This window comes from Agrilus planipennis, unplaced genomic scaffold (genome assembly GCF_000699045.2).
Source record: "Agrilus planipennis isolate EAB-ADULT unplaced genomic scaffold, Apla_2.0 scaffold578, whole genome shotgun sequence".
Lineage (NCBI taxonomy): Eukaryota > Metazoa > Arthropoda > Insecta > Coleoptera > Buprestidae > Agrilus > Agrilus planipennis.
The window spans coordinates 3,935-18,257 of record NW_020439297.1 but is presented as its reverse complement, the minus strand read 5'-3'; the positions used below and the strand labels follow the sequence as shown (position 1 = coordinate 18,257).

Sequence of the window (14,323 nt, the reverse complement as noted above, 5' to 3'; positions counted from 1 at the left end):
ACCTCACATGATCAAACATAATACAATCCAACCCAGGTCAATCCAGCGCAACCTAACCTAACCCGGTCAAACTTGCGCCATGCCACCTTATCGTACGTTCCATTCCTTACAGTAGCTTAACGCGATCCAAAAAACGTTCCCCGTCCCTCATCGGCATATTCCCGGCGGATTTAGCCGATCGTTCATTTTTTTTCTTGTATTTGTTATTGTATCAAAGAATATAAAGTAAATTTAACTAGTTTATAATAACTATTGCAACCATGGAAAAATCATGGAACCAATATATATGCTATTATATTTATTTGATTATCGATTTAATGACTTATATATTACTGACAATGAATTTTATATTATTTATTGGAGTATCGGTTTGATAATTTATTATCGGGGCTTTTGTTCGGTGCTATTTAGTCTAGAGATATTTTGTCACGGGGATATTTTGTCCAGGGATATTTTGTCAGGGATATTTTGTCCGGGGACATTTTGCCGGGGGATCAAAACACCTGTTACGCATCCTACGATAGAAACTGTACGAAAATAATAGAATTGACGATAATATTGTGCGCTTAACGCTAAACACGAATAATTTCAAAATTGGTTTGAGAACTAATGATGTTCTAATCAGGGTTTAAAGGTCGTTGTGTGTTGGGGTTGCTTTCTAACGTTTTGGTAGCATGAGTGCTAGTTTTTTCAAAGGTCTTTCAGAGAAACAACATCAATTCACCTATCTGGCCGCGAATGCGGCGGTACATTTGAAGAAATATGAACGTTGTTAGGGACTGGTATTTTACAAGATTTCTCTTTTTTCTGTTATTAATTACTACTTTTGAGCAGTGGAATTAATGCAGACATTCGGCAAGTATAGAAATTCCATCGAACAGAATGTTCATTTCTCTGTAATGTAATCCTCATATATGTAGGTATATGGTAATAAAGGCGTTCTGAGCATATTCATTTGTAATACATTTCGTGCTGCAAATCCGTAATAACCGACGGGTAAAATTAACCAGACAAAGCAGCGACGGGGGCAAAGGCAAAGGGAGAATTTGGGGTTTCAATTTTGGGATAATTATGGTCATTGGAGACGGTATTTAGGTACCACACTGTTTGCTCAGGCTACCCATTTTCCAACAATTTCTCATTACATGCTTTTAGATTAGGAATTTTTCANTCTCACAGTCTTTCACAGTCTCTCAGTGTTTGCCTAGGTGTTTTTATGGATCTCTCACAGTCTCTGTATGAGACTCGAACGATAAAATTGTTAATTTAGAGATTCGAGTCTCTCACAGAGAGACTAAATGAATAAAACTGAAAAACTGAGAGGCTCGAGTCTCTCGTAGAAAGACTGGGATCTCTGAAATATGTTGAGCTTAGAAAATTTTAACCATGTCTATCGAGACACCACATATTGAGAGATTCGAGTCTCTCGTTCAGAGATGCTAAACAGTTTTTTTGACAGTCTCTCGACAGTCTCTCTCAGCGACACCAGAAAAACTCGATGAGATTCGGAAACTCGAGTCTCGCCTTCAGAGACTCTGAGGGACTGAACATTTTTATCTCAGGAGATGCAAAATTGGTTTGGTACTTCCAAGGTAATATCATTTGGAAATGATCGTGAAATTAGAAAAAAAATAAGAGAAGAAATGAATATCATAATTATTTTATTTATTTACTTATTTATTGTATGTTCCGTTCAACGAGCTGCTACTGTTTTTTACACCTCTTTGCCTTGCGATCTCCGCAACACTAGTACAATTTGTTTTATTACTGAAAATGGTACTATACTTCTGTGTAAATATTAGTATAAATACATATATTCTGTATCTGTACGTACACTTTAGTTAAGGTTTTAAGCCTTCCACGTATATGGCAGTTCAACGCATAGGAAGTTGATTTATGACTGCCTGTAAAAACGCCGGCTTTCAGGTTAGATCAAAGTAGTTTCTTTGCTGTATAGAATTTCTTTATACTGCACGTATGATGGTGCCTAGTTATTATACGTTTAGAAATTTATGGCATGTTTTGAAATGAATTGTTCACGATTTGCATTCTAGTATTAATTATATTAGTAACTAACAATGAAGTGGTGCATTTGGCGTTTTTATTGTCGACATATTCATGCAAAATAATCTCCGCAGAAACGTGCTACTGAAGTGGAAACCTATACGTACTCTACTAACAAAAGTATCGAATTTGTTTGAACAGACAATTCCATGCAGTTTTCATTCGTATTTCCATCAATCATACCGGAAACCGGAAATAATACCGCGTATACCTAAACCATTTTTGTGCAGTTTAACAACGTGGGCAAGTTAGCAAAATCACTTGCTAGCTATTTTTAAATAAATTGTTTTGAATTTTTAAAACGAAAACAAGAAATATTAATTTTGTTTTTGTATAAACATATTTACGTGAAAGGATATCTTTACATTTTTTAAGTAAACCTTAGAAAACTGAAATTGACGTTAATAACAACTTGAAGATTCGAGCATTGATATAATTTTTCATGCTTCTAAAAGCTTTATCGATGAAAGGACACATTATTTTTTTGTCCCCTTTACATTTGCTTCGATGTAGCACCCCATAACTCTTTATAAGGGTGAATTTAAGTGTTGCCATTAATTTTACAGTGCAGACAATAAAAATGTATAGCGAAAAGTTTCCAACTGAATACACACTTTAATTTAGCGATGACAACAGTAGCAAAATAATTTAGTAGATAGCTTTCAACACTCCGAATCCCTAACAGACTTGTTAGGAATACTGATTTTTTGAATCACAATCTTCTTCGTACAAACGTAGACGTGGACGATTGGCGTTAGGGATATGATGTTATAGGAAGATGATGATGAAAATAATGTGAATAAAAAAAGGTTAAAAAAAAGGTGAAAAAGAAGGTATTGGTAGAATAAAAGGGAAACAAGAAGCAAATACAGGACTAAGGCTTCTCTTCAGTTCTCATGTCTATATTTTGCTATTGAAGAAGGAGATCAAAACATAATTTTGTTCGATTGTAACAGCAGATGAAGCCTGAGTGTAATTGAAAGCTGTTGTAAGCATAAAAATCGTGCAAGAAATAAACTGGAAAGTACGGCATCTTCCGTACGGTCCAGACCTCTCCACCTGTGATTTTCATATATTTGAGTCATTCATATTATCCTCGAGAAGCATGAGCAGGCAGGGGCGCAACAACGTTACAGTTTGACTGGGTGCTCCCATCATAATACTGAAAAGATCAAGTTTGGCTGCTCATTTACGAGCTTGGACTTTCAAGTTGGGTTATTATCTGAATCGACTGGAATTGACTGGGTGCCCAACCCAATCGAGTGGGTGCTCAGGCACCCGTGGACACCCCCTTGTTGCGCCCCTGGACATGAGGCATCTGTTGGTAATCACTTACATATGAGAAATTTAATTTTTTATCTACAGTTAATATCTAATTGTATCTCTATTTTATGACATGAAGAAAGGACAACATTTTCTTGCCTTATTGACTAGTAGTCTAGGGTTTCTCGTTGACTGTGATGGTAAAAAAATATAATATTAATGTTTGAAGCTTTATTGACATTGGATTACACTTCATTATTTCAGAACCTTAGCATTAATATCACACACTAGTATTTTAGGGGCTACGGTGGTAACGATACGGAACGGTATTTCGTCCATGGTTTTATTGAAGCACCTCACACACATATACAAAAGTTTCTTTTACTTTTTGGTATGCTTTTTACATTATTTACACGATAGCGGGCTTCCAAAGCACACGCGATCAGCGTACCTATTATTTTCCGCGTATTAAGTCGAATCTCATTATTCACCTCGTTACCGTGCGAAGCACGAAGATTAACAAAACGGCTAGGAAGAGTCTCGAGCATCTCCTACTGCAACCAGACACTTCTTGGTATACTGGAGAACCATTCGAGGAAATTGTGTAGTCGTCATCTATTCCATAATCTGTAAAATATTAACAAGAACACGGCATTAAAGCACATAGAGGCTTTAACATTAAATTAAGGTTGCTCACTCATAAACTTGCTTTACATAATTTACAGAATATTAATAATAATCAACAATCAACAATAAAGCTCGTTTTAATTTGAATTTGTTTTCTTGCGGACATTCTTCTAAAATACCGGATAAATCTGTTCCGTCGTGCTTTATATTCATCACAATAACTTAAAACATTCATTTTAAACCATCTAGCTCATGGTTGATCTTGTTATCGGTTTCTCTTCGAAATTGTTGCTATAATTTTGTTTCTGTGGGCGTTTTTGGTGTTCTTTAAGTCTGATACAAAAAGGCAATTTTGTTTGACCAATATACATAGCTACTGTTTAATCTATACATCGAATAAGCGATCGACATCATTAAAGACCGTAGGGATAGATATACAGGGGCAAAATATAAGTACGCTTAGATATGCAGATGATATAGCAGTATTGGCATCTAGCAAGGAAGAGTTAGAGATAGCTTTAAATGAGGTATTCACAAAACAGTATTGTATGAAAATAAATAAATGTAAAACAAAAATACTGATATGCAAGGGAAGGAAAAGTAGGGAAAGAGCGAATATAAAGATAGGTGACGAAAAATTAGAAGAAGTAGCCGATTTTAGGTATCTAGGAAGTCGGATAAGTCAGAACGGAAGGAGTAGTAGGGATATAAAGCAGAGGATAGCGCAGGGTCGTGTCGCCTTGAATAAAAAGAAGTCACTTCTATACTCGCGAACGGTTAGTTTAGAAATTCGAAAAAGATTGTTAAAGGTGTATGTTTGGAGCGCGGCGTTGTACGGTTGCGAGACATGGACAGTGGGCGCGGCGGAAAAGAAAAGGTTAGAAGCGTTTGAAATGTGGTGTTACATGCGAATGATGAGGATATCGTGGATAGAGGTTAGAAATGAAGAGGTATCAGAAAGAATAGGAGAACAGAGGACTCTATGGAAGTCAATAGGAAATAGGCGAGATAGGTTGGTAGGACACCTTCTCAGGCATGAAGGTCTAGTTAGAAACATATTGGAAGGCAGAAACGGAAGTTAAGAGGGGTAGAGGTAGACCTAGATTAGATTAGTGTTCGCAAATAGTTAAGGATATGGGTTGTTCTAGTTTTAGGGAAATGCGAAGATTAGCTCAGGATAGGAAAGTATGGAGGTGCGTATCCAATCAGTCTTAGGACTGACGGTCTTATGATGATGATGATACCTACATTCTTTTATTATAATTTCAGTGTTATTACACCTATAAATCCTCAATTTGGAAATTATTGCCGATTGTATTAAATAATCATGAACTTGTTTCAGTAATATTATCCTTTTTCTACGAATACCGAAATAGATTTTGATTGAATCAAATTTAGTATTTTGAATCAACGTTTCTGAATTGCACCTGCCCATACGGTTATTTCACAAGAAATATCACGTTGGCCGTAGGTTACATAGTTTGACTCAGATGGTAATAAGTAGTAAAGTGCATTGCTTTGTAAGTTCATCTTAAGTTTGAGTTTCGAACTTTCCTTCAACTTCACGCTACAACGTAAGTTGGCCGAACAAATTTACTTCCGGACTAGTCGAACACGGACTATCAATTAGATGGCAACCGTTCGAATATTATACATTTTAAGGACACACGGGTCCTGGTTGGTCCCGTTTCGACACCGAAATCCCATTAAATTATGTTCTGCTGTGTTTCAGTTAATCATTAGTCTCCAGAATTCGGTAACCTTATATTCCACACCAATTTTTATCCAATACTTTAATGTGTAGATTTTCAAAATTTTTTTTCGGGATTGAATTTTGTACTTACTAAAATTGGCAGCAAAGTATTAGCTCTTGCTTATTGTACTACAGTTTTTAAGAATTTTAAGGGTCATCCTACTTTAAACTTGTTAATAAGGTAAGGTAACCGTTTCTTAAAGTTCATACAATGTCTCGCTACACTAATAGTGAAAGAATTTTCAATTGCAAAATTCGAATCATATACTTAAAGATATAATGACAGCTTGTATCTATTTTTCGGAAATAGATACCGACGAGCCCCTGTCAGAAAAACTTTCAGATACCTGGTCGAATTTTGTAAGTTAATTGTATAATTCATGAGCGTAACCAATGTCTATACATATAGGTAGCAAGAAAATATTCAACTTCAAAGCGTGCCTATCTAGCCTGAAATGCTATGAAATGAAATGATAGATGGTAGTTATAATTTTGCATAGTTACAAGAAGACTAGAAATAGGAATAAAAATTACGCATAAAAATGGCGTAAGTCGTAAGAGGGTCAGTAAGTTATACATGGCGGTCTGCTGTGCAGTAACCCACTGCGCAGTGGACTTTTACATTTTCTATCCTTTCGCTTCGGGCAATATTTTTGCTCCTATCTCTAATCTTCTTGGATGCTACGTTTACTATTGCTATTAGGCACGTGGACGATTTATATTATAGTTCTTCGCATTGTTATTTGGGGAAACTCAACCGATTAGGCTAAGATATTTATTTACTGTACGCGCGAAATTGATCTGTCACTTTTACAATCGCTTTAGAATCAGTAGGAAATAAACCGGTCCTGTAGATATGTCTCTACTGGCCTGATTAAAACCAATAAAAAAAATAATGAAATGACCCATCTCTGAGTTTTGTGCTGCACGGCATACATGCACATAGTTGTAGTTGCACATGTACCTATGCGATTGACTTTTCTAAAGCATCAAATGACTACACTATATGTGAGATTTACGACATAGAACGGACTTACCGGAACTGGGTTGCATCTCTTGCCGTTGGTCTCCAATAACTCTGTTGTCCAATCCTTCGGAACTTGCGTTTTTGCCTTAACACACGTCATAAATTATGTCAGCATCTTAAACTGCGACCTCTCGTAAAACAAAATCCACCCCCCATAAACTGTTTGTATTGGGCAATATTATTTATTTGTCATATAAAGCCGCGCGGACGGTTCACCTTATGGCCATATAAACGCGCCATCTAACAGTAGCCGTAGCTTCTCATAAACTGATATAGAATGATATTTTCTCGTTAAAGAATGCTCTATCTACTTTACAAATAAGACTCTAAAACGGTATCATAAAAGCACGTTTGTGACATATAAAGGCCGCCCTCTATTGCGACCAATGAAAGTTATATCACACAATCATACCCTGCCCCCTCCCTTCCCGTACATGGCTGTTTCTTAATTACGATTGACGCTATGGCAATAAAAACGGCATCAATTTTCCTGTACTTATTTGTTCTGCCGCCAAGACATCACTTATTGAGAGATTCGAGTCTCTCGTTCAGAGTTTGGATACGAAATGAGAATCTCTCTATCGTTCAGAGACGCTAAACAGTTTTTTTGACAGTCTTTCGACAGTCTCTCTCAGCGACACCAGAGAGACTCGATGAGAGACGGAGACTCGAGTCTCGCTTTCAGAGACTCTGAGAGACTGAACATCTCGGGTATATTATAATTTTTTGGAACAAAATTTAGCCCAATCCCAATTCATAATGTTTAAAACAAATCTGTGGCTAACCTAAATTATATTATAATTATAATATGAAATGATACCTACCTATAAAGGTTTTTGTGTAATTCGATAACAAGTAGGTAACGCTATACTAGGTGTACGATTAATTTTATAACTTTTCTTATTAACCTATGAATTTCGAAAAACTGTCAACGTATATAAAAATTTTTCCTTTAATATTTCTCCAAGGACCCATTTCATTCCCTTTTATGACACTAAAGACGATCTAAATGGTATAAACGGGCCTTCGCTCATTTTATTCTTCGTAAGGGATCCATTTGTACGCTGTAGACTTCACCAAATAAATAGAAATATAAAAAATTTGCTGCATTTGTACTTACATGCACGACAAAAAATTAGGATACGTTAAGTGATTTTAATTTATTTGCATTAAATATTACGTATGGAACAGTATACAGATATTCCATACAGTAGGTTCATTTTTTTGTCACGCCCTACATCCCCGTTCAGTCAAAGCTTCACTATAGTGCACTCATGAAATAACAGAAATGAATCGAAACGGCATAACGTTGTCAGTCTCTCTCCAGTCGCTCAGAGTCTTTCAGCGTCTCTGAGAGCGTCTCTCACAGTCTTTCACAGTCTCTCAGTTATTGCCGAGGTGTTTTTATGGATCTCTCACAGTCTCTGTATGAGAGACTCGAACGGTAAAATTGGTAATTCAGAGATTCGAGTCTTTCACAAAGAGACTGAATGAATAAAACTGAAAAACTGAGAGGCTCGAGTCTCTCGTAGAAAGACTAGGATCTCTGAAATATGTTGAGCTTAGAAAATTTTAACCATGTCTATCGAGACACCACATATTGAGAGATTCGAGTCTCTCGTTCAGAGATGCTAAACAGTTTTTTTGACAGTCTCTCGACAGTCTCTCTCAGCGACACCAGAAAAACTCGATGAGATTCGGAAACTCGAGTCTCGCCTTCAGAGACTCTGAGGGACTGAACATTTTTATCTCAGGAGATGCAAAATTGGTTTGGTACTTCCAAGGTAATATCATTTGGAAATGATCGTGAAATTAGAAAAAAAATAAGAGAAGAAATGAATATCATAATTGTTTTATTTATTTACTTATTTGTTGTATGTTCCGTTCAACGAGCTGCTACAGTTTTTTACACCTCTTTGCCTTGCGATCTCCGCAACACTAGTACAATTTGTTTTATTACTGAAAATGGTACTATACTTCTGTGTAAATATTAGTATAAATACATATATTCTGTATCTGTACGTACACTTTAGTTAAGGCTTTAAGCCTTCCACGTACGAGGGTGGATTGATAAGTTTCCGGCCTAACCAAGAGATGACGCCACTAGGCCTACCTTGAGGTGACATTCTATAGTACCATCCTTGGATAGCTTGTAGCTATAGTTTCAGCCCGATCTCCTTGCTAGTGTAGGTTTGACAGCACGCTGAACAAGACGNAATGATCGTGAAATTAGAAAAAAAATAAGAGAAGAAATGAATATCATAATTATTTTATTTATTTACTTATTTATTGTATGTTCCGTTCAACGAGCTGCTACTGTTTTTTACACCTCTTTGCCTTGCGATCTCCGCAACACTAGTACAATTTGTTTTATTACTGAAAATGGTACTATACTTCTGTGTAAATATTAGTATAAATACATATATTCTGTATCTGTACGTACACTTTAGTTAAGGTTTTAAGCCTTCCACGTATATGGCAGTTCAACGCATAGGAAGTTGATTTATGACTGCCTGTAAAAACGCCGGCTTTCAGGTTAGATCAAAGTAGTTTCTTTGCTGTATAGAATTTCTTTATACTGCACGTATGATGGTGCCTAGTTATTATACGTTTAGAAATTTATGGCATGTTTTGAAATGAATTGTTCACGATTTGCATTCTAGTATTAATTATATTAGTAACTAACAATGAAGTGGTGCATTTGGCGTTTTTATTGTCGACATATTCATGCAAAATAATCTCCGCAGAAACGTGCTACTGAAGTGGAAACCTATACGTACTCTACTAACAAAAGTATCGAATTTGTTTGAACAGACAATTCCATGCAGTTTTCATTCGTATTTCCATCAATCATACCGGAAACCGGAAATAATACCGCGTATACCTAAACCATTTTTGTGCAGTTTAACAACGTGGGCAAGTTAGCAAAATCACTGTAAGAAAATATGGTAGATGGGAAAGTTTGTACAATTCCGTAATGAGATTTCGAACGTACTGAACTTTTTTGTGATGGTCGTTTTACTTTTCCCGTCTCGACAAATAGCATCGATTAGGACTTACATACATATATATGTATATACATAAATACATACGTACTTATATACAGCAATTCTCTTTCCACCTCAAATTTTGATAACAATAAAGACCTTACAAATGCCTTTCCGTATTCGATATTAATAAACGGAAGCTACTCCGTTTATGAGTTGCGCAATTTAAATGTATTTCTACAGAATTTGAATTTAAAACAGATGAAATTGTACAGGGTGTTCAAGCAGAAATAGTTTATATGTAAAAATTTGAAACATAGCGTGCTAATATAAATTTTTACAATAACCGAAATAAATCAACATGAAAATTGACGTTTTCATATTACTTATATTATATTGATGATTAAAACGATAATATTTTTTTCATGCTGTTTTGTAAATCTTTGTTCAAAATTTCTAGGTAATATGTTGATATTGATATTGACATTTTGTCACTTTTTTACAAAAGGAATATAAAATAGAGCAAGCAGGAGTATTGTTATACGATGAAAGAAGGCTCTTACGAGCGAATCCCCTGATGCTACAATTTTGTGAATTGAATAACTCGTAAACAGAGTTCTTTCTTTCGTAATATTTGCGCATCATTAGATTTCTCCCAGGGGCCTCGAATTTTATTGGAAATATGGACTTTATTTCCTTGGAAAAAAATTGCCCAATTTCAAAAATCAAAACAATTCGTCAGTTCATGTGTGTCATAAGGTTTACGAACAAAAAGACTAAAATTTGGACAGGTAAAAGTTTTAATGACTCACCTTTTTTCTTAGCCAGGCTAGTGGGTGAATGCAGTGTTGTTTTTACAGTGGTTGGAGCGGGAATTTCTTAAACAATTAATAATACCCGTTAAAGCTGAAAAACTACAGGTTTTTCCAATTATTGGTGAAGTGTATACTTCCTACGAAATTGTAAAGTAAATACGCATTAAACGAAAAGTCAAAATCGCGTGAGTCACCCTTTTGATTGGATGATAGATGTCCATAATATAATTATCGATACGGTCCTGTATCCAATAATAACGTTCTCTCTTTGACTTTTTTTGTTCTTCTACGTCATTCAATTAGTCTGATGTAAGAAGTACTCACTTCAGCTGTATACATACAGGTGACATAAGCACAGAACTCACTTTAATCTAGTGTTAATTAATAATAATACGAACTCACCTTCTAATTTAATAACACCATCAGTTTCGCCTAGTGAATTCTTCGCTACACACTTGTAGGAACCAAAGTCGTTAATGTTGACATTTTTAATCTTTAGCATCATGTACTTCTTATAGCCATTTTCCATAACGTTTGCTATGTACTTTTCTCCTGCTAGTCAATCGAAAGGAAAGCTTATAAGTTAAATAAATCGACGGATTTGAATAGAATGTAGAACGGTCTTCTTTTACTCAAGTTGACGTAGAATAGGGGATCATAAAAGGTCAAATCAGGTTAGGTTAGGTTAGGTTGGGCTAGACTTGGGGAAGTTTAAATTAAAATGACGTAGACGATAAGTATGCTGGGTTAGGTTAAGTTTGAGACCGCTTCAGTATTACATACTGCTGGTAGGGGCGAGGGCTTTTGCAAAACGTTATGGAGGGTTATAGCGGGATAGGGGGTAAGAAATCTTCAGAATCTGCAAAACGTATTACTTGAACGGACCCTTTCGATGAAATTTAAATTGTACAGGGTTTGTCCGGAAAGTAATAGGACTGATTTTCTTCCGCCGCGACTGTACTTCGGAGCATGCGCGCACCGACTGGATTCGGTAGAGGGCATTCCTAGCTAACGAACGAGCGGCTGATGAGTTGTCTCCGAGCACCTGCAGAGCCAGAACGGGCTTTTTACCGCGACGTGTTTCTGTGAGTGGTGCAAGCCGAAAATGCAGCGTTCGTTAGAACAGAGGTACCTACGCGATTAAACTCTGCGTGAAACTCGGTAAATCTGCGACAGAGGCGTTTCATATGATCAAGAAGGCTTACCCAGATGTTGCTTTAGCAAGAAGTGGTGTGTTTCGGTGGCACCAGGCCTTTTAAGAGGGCCGGGAAGATTTTTGAATAACGTAATCACAGGTGACGGGTCATGTTTCTTTGAGTATGATTCCGAGACAAAGAGGCAATCTTCCGAGTGGCACACGCCGGCGTCTCCTCCCCCAAAAAAGGGAAGAATGAGAAAATCCAAAGTGAAAACGATGCTCATTGTCTTTTTTGACATGAAAGGCATCGTCCACCATGAATTTGTTCCTCCTGGACAAACCGTCAACGCCAAGTTTTACGTGGAAGTGTTCAAGAGACTCAAACGAAGGGTCAATGGGGCCGACAAGACATCGTAGTCGACTGGAAGTTGCACCACGACAACGCCCCGGCTCACACCGCCTTTCTTGTGGACAGTTACCTGACTAAGGCCGGTATTCCAACGCTTCCGCAGCCGCCCTAGAGCCCAGATGTGCCGCCCCCTGACATTTTTTTGTTTGCTCGCCTGAAAAGGCCGATGAAAACCAAGCATTTTGAGACGACAGAGGGGATCCAAGGAGCATGCACCGCAGCTCTTAAGGCTATTCCGGAGAATGCCTTCCGTGACGCCTTCAATGCTTAGAAATCGCGCTGGCAGCGCTGCTTCGACGCAGAAGGAGCCTATTTTTAAGTTTTTAAGGAATAGTAACGATTGGCTCAATAAATTTTTTTAAATCGACTCAGTCCTTTTACTTTCCGGACAAACTCATGAAACTCAGCAAAATAATATTGCATTATAAAACCTGGATTCCGATCAAATGGTGACAATAAAAAAAATTAAATGGTATAAAATATTAAAGTATGTAAATGGCTGACGGCAATTTGACGCCACTAGAATTTTTTATCGTTACAGAAATTAAATAGCGATTATTGTATAGTTAAATTCTCGCATATGTGACGATTTAATGCAGAAATAATTCATTCGGGTCACAATTTTAGCTAGGCATGTGCAGTATAAATAACTACACGGACATAAATTTTAATGACTAACTTGTGGACGAAACAGATAATGTGAAACTGTATTTAGATATTAAAACTGTCATACGGTTATTTTTCATAATTTTAAAATGCTAATTGACTTCGCATATATTTTTTAAATAATATTTATAATGGCTCATAGATCAGCCGTGACAAAATAAATGATAAAATTATCTTTTAAAATCCTTCTGTTTGTATTAACTTTTATTTTTTTTGTCATTTTAAATTAATTATTTTTCTGTTTATGTTAAAGCAGGTATGAAAACTTTTTCTTTTAATGAGAACGAATTTCATTCGAAATTACTGTTTAATTTTTAATTTTTAAATTATTTACTGGTAACGCTTCTGAATTTCCTTTATGCCATTTCGTTTAGTAGCGCAGTAAATAAAAAAAATCCAATTTACACCACCCCAGACTCGACTACGTAAGTAATTAAAAATATTCATTGCCTGAGAGTGTACTCAAATTGCCCTTTTGCTATGTCATAACTCTATTGAGTTATGCACTCTTTAAACGTTGCGGCCCTTTTGGGAAAGTTTCACTATTTCACGATGCAAAGAGTGAGAGAGAGAGAGAGAGAGAGAGAGGAAGAAATGTCCTTTGAATTATTTAATTTAGTTAGAACTCCGCGTTCTGGTAAAAGTAATGAATTTCTCTCTCCATCTTTCTCTCTATTTATTTTTGTCCCTGTTCAATAAAGTAGACCGTCAATATTACAAATTATTTCATTTTTATTTGCCACTTGTACGATTTCAATTGTAAACGAAGCCAAGTGGTTTTGCCGCGGAAAGTTTTAATTGAAAACTGCGGTGCAAGAGTGTTACAAAAATTTTACTGTTTTGTGTTGTTATAAACCTAAACACGAACGTTTTCGAAAGCAAGTTTAATTGTTCAAAAACATGGCATAAGCTAAAAGTAATCAGATTTTTATTCCTTTTTTTGTTTTTCAACTAAACATGAATTTTACTTTGTGTACCTGCTTATTGCTGGGACCATATGGATTGCGATGTATTAATTAAGTTTCTTTTAATTAATTTTAATTAAAAGTACGATTACTCAAGTCACCTAATTTAATAAGGAAAAGTGGCTAGATGAACGTTAACAGTAAAGATGTAATCAAATTAATAGTTCAAATAGCCAGGCTCGTAGCTAGTTTTTTTTAAAAATTTGTGTCCTCAAGTTCACTGATATTCTTAATATATTTATGAAAATTGAACCGTTCAGATTAAAATAACNATTTCCAGTGCTTTTGCCACTATTTGTTGGATTGCTTACGAAATTTCCACTTTCTCGAAATAGTTTGCAAGGGAAACTTCCTGTATCTTGGTATCAAATGAAAAATACATAGGTTTATAAGTGCAGATAACTCAAAAACATTAAAAGTTCATCGTGGCAATAGGGGTATGACTGGAATTTGACTAAAATCATTAAGTGGGACCTGGACAATCTCGTACTGTTGTGAACATAAAGCTGTCAAATATGCGGCATTATAAATTCTAAACGAACCTTTCTGTTGTTGGGATTCTTTCCTACAACGTTCGGACTGCACTCTTAACAAAAAGCAAATATCCTA

General features: G+C 36.1%; 1 protein-coding gene across 1 annotated transcript; it reads right to left on the bottom strand.

The window, feature by feature from the left end:
* Positions 1 to 3,599: 3,599 nt before the first annotated feature.
* Positions 3,600 to 11,065, bottom strand: LOC112905609. The gene is made up of 4 exons (XM_025978343.1): positions 10,939 to 11,065; positions 10,534 to 10,599; positions 6,745 to 6,819; positions 3,600 to 3,954 (listed from the first exon to the last, which is right to left on the bottom strand). Exons 1-4 carry the CDS (start codon positions 11,063 to 11,065, stop codon positions 3,815 to 3,817), a joined length of 408 nt encoding a protein of 135 aa, XP_025834128.1. The 3' UTR covers positions 3,600 to 3,814.
* Between the last annotated feature and the right edge of the window lie 3,258 nt (positions 11,066 to 14,323).